Here is a 9,486-nt window from a genome sequence, read left to right as displayed (position 1 = left end):
AAATACTGAAACAACCTGGACAGGAAATCAGGAAAAACTCAAAACTTGTTTTCTCTTCTCGTAAGAAAAAAAACACGAACCCACAGTAAAACACACACACCAAGCACCCAAACGCATGAACTCACAGTAAAACACACAAGCCCACAGTAAAAATTGAGCCCTGAAAACAATGTAAAGGTCTTGGTTGGTTCTCTGGGAGAGAACAGTCTCGAGGCTACACAAGCATAGAGGGGCCACTCCGGGCACAGACGCACGGCCCGTCACAGACGCACGCCCGTCACAGACGCACGCCCGTCACAGAAGCACGGCCCGTCACAGACGCACGCCCGTCACAGAAGCACGGCCCGTCACAGACGCAAGCTGACATCGAGGAAAGACTCGAAACAATGGTTATAAAGATGAAGTCAACCAAAATAATGGACAGAGAACAGGCTGAATTTATACTGCGCCCGCCCTGAGAGAACTCCCACTCTGTGTGCTCCCAGTTCAGACCAAGCCTTTATCAACACCCTTCCCTTTAACAGTTATTATTATTATTATTATTATTATTATTATTATTATTATTATTATTATTATTATTAATAAATAAACATTTGCATCTTGTCTTTTAAAAGACAAGACAGCAGGTGTGGTGAGAGAGAGAAAGCACCCCCATGGGGTACTGGTACTACCCTTACACATGGAACGCACACACACACACACACACACACCGACACGCACAGTGAAGATGAGCCCAGCACCCTCCTCAGCACACACCCTGCTAGCAACTCTTTTATGAGAGGTGTCCATGTTAATCTTACTAGTATTAGAGATATGATGGTTGCTGTTGTCATTGTCAGCGTTCTTGAAGCTGCAGGAACCACAAGCCTCCAGGGAGAGTGGCTTTACAGACAGTGCCCCCCTCAGGCTGGAAGAACACATTGCAGCTTTGTTAATACATTGTTTTTGTAAGATGGGATGCACCAGCTGTCTTCTTATGTGGAATTGTTCTCTGAAACGTGAGCTACAGCACTTCACACACACACACACACTAGAGATACAGACAAGATGTTTATTACACAGTGGATTGATGGGTTTGTGCCAGTGCTGGACAGCCACTCAGTTCAGTTCAATTCAGTGTCTTTTGTGTTTTTTTAAAGGATCTGCGATGGCAGTTCTGGGCCCCGGAGTCTCTCCCCCGGGACTCGCTCATCTATTGATTGATTTATTTATTGACAGATGGCTTAAGTTGTACCCGTTTAGAGAGTTGCCATGACAACGAGCCCCCCGCCCCACGTCTTGATTGCGTTGAGTGTCCAGCGTTCTTTGTCTTTGTGGTTTTCTCGTGGTCGTGACGGACAGGGATGGGGAACGGGGGGACAGGGGGGACGGGGGGGGACGTCTCAGGCTTTTAGCTGGTGCCACTGAGCCACAGCCTGGCGAGGCCGGCCTATCATGTCCTTCCAGTGCTTTACCTCCCCCGGGCCACTCTTCCACGACAGGTAGATCTGAAACACACAGAGAGCCGAGACTCTGATAAACCCAGAAACACACAGAGAGCCGAGCCTCTGATAAAACAGAAACACACAGAGAGCCAAGACTCTGATAAACCCAGAAACACACAGAGAGCCGAGACTCTGATAACACAGAAACACACAGAGAGCCGAGCCTCTGATAAATCAGAAACACACAGAGAGCCGAGCCTCTGATAAAACAGAAACACACAGAGAGCCGAGACTCTGATAAAACAGAAACACACAGAGAGCCGAGACTCTGATAAAATAGAAACACACAGAGAGCCGAGCCTCTGATAAACCAGAAACACACAGAGAGCCGAGCCTCTGATAAACCAGAAACACATAGAGAGCCGAGCCTCTGATAAACCAGAAACACACAGAGAGCCGAGCCTCTGATAAAACAGAAACACACAGAGAGCCGAGACTCTGATAAAACAGAAACACACAGAGAGCCGAGACTCTGATAAAACAGAAACACACAGAGAGCCGAGCCTCTGATAAACCAGAAACACATAGAGAGCCGAGCCTCTGATAAAACCAAAAACACACAGAGAGCCGAGACTCTGATAAAACAGAAACACACAGAGAGCCAAGACTCTGATAAACCAGAAACACACAGAGAGCCGAGACTCTGATAAAACAGAAACACACAGAGAGCCAAGACTCTGATAAACCAGAAACACACAGAGAGCCGAGACTCTGATAAAACAGAAACACACAGAGAGCCGAGCCTCTGATAAAACCAGTGCACAGTGCTGCTGTGTATGCGAGTTCCTGTGTGCCTGGATGTGTTGCAGTGCACAGTGCTGCTGTTGTGACTCTGCCCCCCCAGGTCACTGTGTGTGTGTGTGTGTCAGTGTGTCTCTGTGTGTGTGTTGGTGTGTCTGTGTGTGTGTCGGTGTGTCTCTGTGTTGGTGTGTGTGTGTGTGTGTCGGTGTGTCTCTGTGTGTGTGTGTGTGTGTGTGTGTGTGTGTCTCTGTGTTGGTGTGTGTGTCGGTCTGTGTGTGTCGGTGTGTCGGTGTGTGTGTGTCTGTGTCGGTGTGTCCCCGCCCCCTCTCACCTTGCCGATGACATCGTTGCGGCTCAGTCTGTCCTTGTCCATCACGGTGATGATGATGGTTGTCTCTCGGAGTCGCTCGGTGGGGATTTCGAAGGGGAAGGACTCGTTGAAGACGGGGTTGAGGCAGCACTTCATCACCACCGTCTTCTTCTTCTCAACACGCTTGTCCTTGTGCATCAGCCACAACTTCACATAGGGGTCTGACACAGGGACACACACAGGAACACGTCAGAACAGCTCTAACCACTAGACCACACTGCCTCCCTCCCTCCCAGTCCCTCAGCGCTGACCCCTAGACTTCCCAGTCCCTCAGTGCTGACCCCTAGACTTCCCAGTCCCTCAGTGCTGACCCCGAGATTTCCCAGTCCCTCAGTGCTGACCCCGAGATTTCCCAGTCCCTCAGCGCTGACCCCTAGACTTCCCAGTCCCTCAGTGCTGACCCCGAGATTTCCCAGTCCCTCAGTGCTGACCCCTAGACTTCCCAGTCCCTCAGTGCTGACCCCGAGATTTCCCAGTCCCTCAGCGCTGACCCCTAGACTTCCCAGTCCCTCAGTGCTGACCCCGAGATTTCCCAGTCCCTCAGTGCTGACCCCTAGACTTCCCAGTCCCTCAGTGCTGACCCCTAGACTTCCCAGTCCCTCAGTGCTGACCCCGAGATTTCCCAGTCCCTCAGCGCTGACCCCTAGACTTCCCAGTCCCTCAGTGCTGACCCCGAGATTTCCCAGTCCCTCAGCGCTGACCCCTAGACTTCCCAGTCCCTCAGTGCTGACCCCTAGACTTCCCAGTCCCTCAGCGCTGACCCCGAGATTTCCCAGTCCCTCCCAGTCCCTGGGCTCCTCCTACCTGAGGTGCCCCCGATGTCCATGGCTTTGAGGTTGCGGGCTTTGATGATGTTCACAGTGATGGTGTTGGCTGTGGGGTTGTAGCAGAGAGACAGCAGCAGCTCCCCTCGACTCCCCTGCAACACACACACACACCTTCGATTTACAGGGCCTCTGCATCCTTTCCCATGGTCAGACACCGTTCACCACCGTGCACCCTGGTTTGCCATGCTCAAGGGTTAACTCTATGTTTGTATCAGGGCTATGAAGGCACTGGTCTGGTCTTAGAGGCTGTTTACGTGGTAGATGGAACAGTACAAGGCTGATAGCTTGGCATACTGTCTGATAGATTCAGTGGCTATTCAGGACAGTCACAGGCCCTGAAAGCAGGGCCACCAGTCCAGCTCGTTTCATCACATATTTCTTCTAACTGTAAGCTAGATGGCCATTATATCGCGTCTAGAGGAATATTTGCAATAAGTGTGTGTTTCTGTATTACGGTAATAAACAGGATCATTAATAGCATGATTCTAGTTGCTTCCACAACCCTGTTTTTAATATGCTTTACCATGCGTCCTAAACATATTGACTTCACACACACACGCTGTTAGAGACGTGGCTTCACAAAGTCCTTCTTAAACAGCAGTGGAATTCAGGTCCAAAACTTGGTGTTTCACTTACTTTTCAAGACAAAGATTCTGTAAATGAAAAGCTGCTTTTAACCCTAAATGAAACAGAAGTGAGAGAATGCCTCTGGAACAGCACACCTAGTCCGGTCACTCTGTCATGGGTTTGAATGAAGGATTGGATGCGAGAGGGACCCCAGTCTCGTCCGGTCACTCTGTCATGGGTTTGAATGAAGGATTGGATGCGAGAGGGACTCCAGCCTCGTCCGGTCACTCTGTCATGGGTTTGAATGAAGGATTGGATGCGAGAGGGACTCCAGTCTCGTCCGGTCACTCTGTCATGGGTTTGAATGAAGGATTGGATGCGAGAGGGACTCCAGCCTCGTCCGGTCACTCTGTCATGGGTTTGAATGAAGGATTGGATGCGAGAGGGACTCCAGTCTCGTCCGGTCACTCTGTCATGGGTTTGAATGAAGGATTGGATGCGAGAGGGACTCCAGTCTCGTCCGGTCACTCTGTCATGGGTTTTGAATGAAGGATTGGATGCGAGATGCGAGATGGACTCCAGTCTCTTACACTGCCGTCAATGCAGGGCTTCAGCTCCTTCCAGAAGGTCTGCATGTGTGCCAGGTCCACCTTGTTGAGCGGGATGGACACCTCCCCGATTGGGTCGTTCCGACTGAACCGGTCATAATCCAGAACCTGCAAGTACAGGGTCCGCTGCACCACCTTCTCATAGGGGAACCCTGGAGAGAGGAGACGAAAGAAGGGAGACAGAGGACAGAGGCCATGAAGACAGAATTTCAAAGACTGAATCCAGATTTTATCTACATGAGTCACAATATTTCCGTCACTCTGGATGGGTTCATTCTCTTGAACAGGAAGGTCTCATTCCAGTGTGAGCCAAGGTTCTTTCCCTTGGTCTCCAGTTCCCCCCCTCCCCCTCTCTCCTCTCCCCCTCTCCCCCTCACCCTCGAACAGAAAGGTCTCGTTCCAGTGTGGGTTGAGGTTCCTCCTCTTCACCTTGTTCTCCAGTTCCCCTCCCCCTCCCTATCCCCTCTCCCCCCCTCCCCCCTCTCCCCCTCACCCTCGAACAGGAAGGTCTCATTCCAGTGTGGGTTGAGGTTCTTCCTCTTCACTTTGGTCTCCAGCTTGTTCTTCTTGTCTGGCAGCAGGTAGATCTTGACAAAGGGGTCGCTGGTGCCGCTGAAGTCCTTGGCCGGCAGCTCTTGCCCCTTCAGGATCTTCACCGTGAGCGTCGAATCCTGGAAGTTGTAGCCAACGCTGAACTGGATCCGACCCAGCTTCTCCCTGCCGGGACCCTCGTGCCCATTGTCATCCTCCGAGCCTGGGGAGAGCTGGGGGGGAGAGGGAGAGGGAGGGGAGCGGGGGTAGTGATAATTCCTCTACAGGAAAATATACTTGAACTTTGATCCATTGGACTCCTTGAGACCATCAGTTTCAATTCAAACACAAAATGTCTTGTTTCCAATCACTTGACAACACCTACAGTACAGAAATGTTCATTAATGATCAACAAAATGAGAATACATAAAAAAAGATGTCAAGATGGTACATTCGTATCTCCAGAGAAACTGGAGAGGAACAGGAAATTAAAACAAGGTAAAGGCAAATCATCCAAATAAAGCTGAAGCACTAACGGATAACGACACAGAATGTCTGTACAGCCCTGAAACACGACGTTTAAAACAACCCAGCTGTACTGCTGAACCTCGTCTTCTTTAATATCAGCATCACAAGGGTATCCGTGCATTATAAAAAATAATAGATGGGCTTCAGTGAGTTACAGGAAAACAATTCCATCTCAGGTTTCTGTTACAGTTTAGAAACTCATAATTTATGACGTCACAGAAAAATAATTATTTTCCTGTAACTCACTGAAGCCCATCTATTTTATATATATATATATATATATATATATATATATATATATATATATATATATATAATGGAGAACAGTCACTGATAAAGTGATAAAGTCACTGTTGTAATAATTAGCTACAGACAGCATGGTACAAACAGCCAGGCAGACTGAACACAGAAACTCTCATATTTAAACAGCCCCAGGTCTGCCCAGATATTACTACCCTGCTGCTATCTGAAGAAGGCTGATTATTAAAACAGCTTCTCATGGCTGCTCTTCTTCTTGAAGTGCTTCTCGTGATCGTGAGCATCTGGATTCTCCGTGCACAGAGAGCGCTGTGTGCTGTGTTTCAATTGTCTGCACTCTCTCTCTCTCTATACATATCTATATATAAGGAGTTCACACTCCTGCATGCACAGGGAGTCTGTGTTTTATTTTTGTAACAGGCACACAGGGAAATGGAAGACGTCACATTGTGGTAATTTCACACCCTCACATTCACAGCGATTCTAGACGAATAAACAGGTTCCTGATCAACGGCTAATATATTTCACAATATAATTAAATCTGGTGTATACATATATATATAAATGGATGATCCTAATCCAGACCATTTGCGCACACACAGATTGAGAAGTGATAGCACTAATGAGGAGCTCATTTCTACACAGAGGTCAGAATGTCGATGATAGAGGATTTGAAGCGTTTAAACCACAGCAGGATGATAGAGGATTTGAAGCTTCCCCTGAGCTTCATTCCACGTTACCAAGCTTCCCCTGAGCTTCATTCCACTTTACCAAGCTTCCCCTGAGCTTCATTCCACTTTACCAAGCTTCCCCTGAGCTTCATTCCACTTTACCAAGCTTCCCCTGAGCTTCATTCCACTTTACCAAGCTTCCCCTGAGCTTCATTCCACTTTACCAAGCTTCCCCTGAGCTTCATTCCACTTTACCAAGCTTCCCCTGAGCTTCATTCCACTTTACCAAGCTTCCCCTGAGCTTCATTCCACTTTACCAAGCTTCCCCTGAGATTCATTCCACTTTACCAAGCTTCCCCTGAGCTTCATTCCACTTTACCAAGCTTCCCCTGAGCTTCATTCCACTTTACCAAGCTTCCCCTGAGATTCATTCCACTTTACCAAGCTTCCCCTGAGCTTCATTCCACTTTACCAAGCTTCCCCTGAGCTTCATTCCACGTTCCCATGCTGATGCTTTTGAGAAAGAGAGGTTCCTACCATGAGCATCTCGCTGGTCAGGGAGTTGGCGAGGTCGGAGACGGAGGAGTGTGGCTCTGCCTCATCGTGGGGGAGCTGCCCCTGCACCGTGGTGCTGTTCCCCCCGGGTAACCTGCAGGAGAGACGAAGCAGAGTCATGAATTATCCCCACACACCTGGGATTAACGATGCCCACAGCTGAGATTGCACACACGTCTCCGGGGGTCCCAGGTCAAAGGCTAGTGTTCTAGGACACCCCCCCCCCCCCCCCCCGGAACAGCACACCCCCACCATCTCATACTGCCACTGCTGTGCTTGTGAGCGTCTCCCAGCAGGGGGCACTACAGGCAACTGCGGTGATGGAGGTGCAAACAGCTGCTTTAATGAGTCATGGAAAGGGTGTGTGCGTGTGTGTGTGTGTGTGTGCGTGTGCGCACTGGGCTGTCCCGTGGAGATTGCTGACAGCTCACACTTACCTTCACAGCTCCAGATTCAGTTGTGCAGTCCTGATCACATGCTCTACCTTACAGATTAGTACGCATGGCCACTGTTCATCTGGATCTAACCTTTTTTAAATATTGAGACATGCATGTGTCATTGTTTGTGGTCCCAGGACCCTGCAGGTCAACAAGCCCACCGGGGAAAGAGAGGGGGTAGGGAAGGCTTTCTGACGGATGTACAGACAGACGGACGGACTGCAGAGGGAGTGTGGAAAGGCACATTGCATGGTACAACAGGATGGTGAGCTTTGAGGCACTGAACATAGCGAGAGAGAGAGAGAGAGAGAGAGAGAGAGAGAGAGAGAGAGAGAGAGAGAGAGAGAGAGAGAGAGAGATTAACATTAGTTCACTGAGCTGCAAAAGACCGCTGGAAGTGACGACAAGAGCAGAGACTGCAGCCTGGAAAAGGAAGAAGAGGATTTACATCAGTTAAACAAAAAATATAATAAAGAAGAAAAACAGGATGAAGACATTAGTTATCAAAAAACTACAAAACTATAAATCAGAGAGAGAGAGAGGGAGGGAGAGAGGGAGAGAGAGAGAGAGGGAGAGATTAGTTAATTACAAGGCAAGTAAAGCAAGCAAATCATTGCAGAGAAAGAGGAGAGCCCCAGAAAGAGTGAACAGACACCAACACAGACACAGAGCGAGGGAGAGGGGAACAGTGGGGGGAGAATGCTGGAAACAAAAGGAGACAAACAGATTAAGTCAGACAACACAAGAGCACTTCCTAAAGCGTGCCCCCCCTCCCCCTTCTCAAAGCACAGCCAATAAACTCACAAGCTATTACAGGATCGCTTCATAATATCTTCAGATTCTAATAATGTGAGCTCAGTAATGATGTTAATAAGACTCCCCTTGCAGAGCCAGTCCAGGTTTTACCTTCATTCTGTGAGCGCAGTAATGATGTTAATAAGACTCCCCTTGCAGAGCTAGTCCAGGTTTTGCCAGGAACCTTTCCTGAAACCTGAAGCTGTAGCTCAAACTGCTCTGCTAGTGGATTAATCAGCCATTCCCAGCACAGCACTCTAACCACTCAAACCCGCTTCCCTCCACACTGCAGCCCAGCCCAGCACTCTAACCACTGAGCTACTCAAACCCGCTTCCCTCCACACTGCATCCCAGCCCAGCACTCTAACCACTGAGCTCCTCAAACCCACTTCCATCCACACTGCAGCCCAGCCCAGCACTCTAACCACTGAGCTCCTCAAACCCACTTCCCTCCACACTGCAGCCCAGCCCAGCACTCTAACCACTGAGCTCCTCAAACCTGCTTCCCTCCACACTGCATCCCAGCCCAGCACTCTAACCACTGAGCTACTCAAACCCACTGCCCTCCACACTGCAGCCCAGCGCTTTCCCATACCTCTCCTGTGCCCTGCCCCCGCGCTTGCCCGTACCTCTTGTCCGAGGGGGTGTTCTGATTGTGCTGACCCGGTCCAGTCTGCAGGTCCGGGATGTTGGCAAAATCATCCTGCTCTGAGATACCCATAACCAGCGACAGAACCACCATACGGCCTTCTCTGGAGGGAACGCACCGAGAGAGTGGGACAGGGAGAGGTAGAGGAGGAGGGGAGGGGTGAGGAGGGGAAGGGAGGGGAGGGGAGAGGAGATGAGGAGGGGAGGGGAGAGGAGAGGAGATGAGGAGGGGAGCGGAGTGGAGAGGAGACGAGGAGGGGGAGAGGAGAGGAGAGAGGAGATGAGGAGGGGAGAGGAGGAGAAGAGGGGAGAGGAGAGGAGATGAGGAGAGGGGAAGAGATGAGGGTAGAGGAGGGGAGGGGAGAGGAGAGGAGGGGAGGGGAGAGGAGAGGAGGGGAGGGGAGGGGAGGGGAGAGGAGAGTGGAGGAGAGGAGGGGAGAGGAGATGAGGAGTTGAGAGGAGGAGA

At 50.1% G+C, this 9,486-nt stretch overlaps 1 protein-coding gene across 2 annotated transcripts in view; it reads right to left on the bottom strand.

Annotated features, from left to right (window-relative positions):
- Positions 1-6: 6 nt before the first annotated feature.
- The window catches only part of LOC117432328 (synaptotagmin-7), a 54,719-nt gene continuing 45,239 nt past the window's right edge, over positions 7-9,486 (bottom strand). The window contains exons 6-12 of one of the 2 annotated variants that reach the window (XM_059020233.1): positions 9,002-9,124; positions 7,123-7,234; positions 5,091-5,361; positions 4,580-4,749; positions 3,400-3,514; positions 2,557-2,756; positions 7-1,487 (exon numbers count right to left, since the gene is read on the bottom strand). In XM_059020233.1, the coding sequence (XP_058876216.1) occupies positions 1,383-1,487; positions 2,557-2,756; positions 3,400-3,514; positions 4,580-4,749; positions 5,091-5,361; positions 7,123-7,234; positions 9,002-9,124 (1,096 nt within the window). In that variant the 3' untranslated portion in view covers positions 7-1,382. The remainder of the gene's footprint in view (positions 1,488-2,556; positions 2,757-3,399; positions 3,515-4,579; positions 4,750-5,090; positions 5,362-7,122; positions 7,235-9,001; positions 9,125-9,486) is intronic. The other variant, XM_059020234.1, reaches the window with a different exon arrangement.

This window comes from Acipenser ruthenus, unplaced genomic scaffold (assembly GCF_902713425.1).
Source record: "Acipenser ruthenus unplaced genomic scaffold, fAciRut3.2 maternal haplotype, whole genome shotgun sequence".
NCBI lineage: Eukaryota > Metazoa > Chordata > Actinopteri > Acipenseriformes > Acipenseridae > Acipenser > Acipenser ruthenus.
The sequence above is the reverse complement of the archived record's forward strand: the minus strand, read 5'-3'. Positions and strand labels throughout refer to the sequence as shown.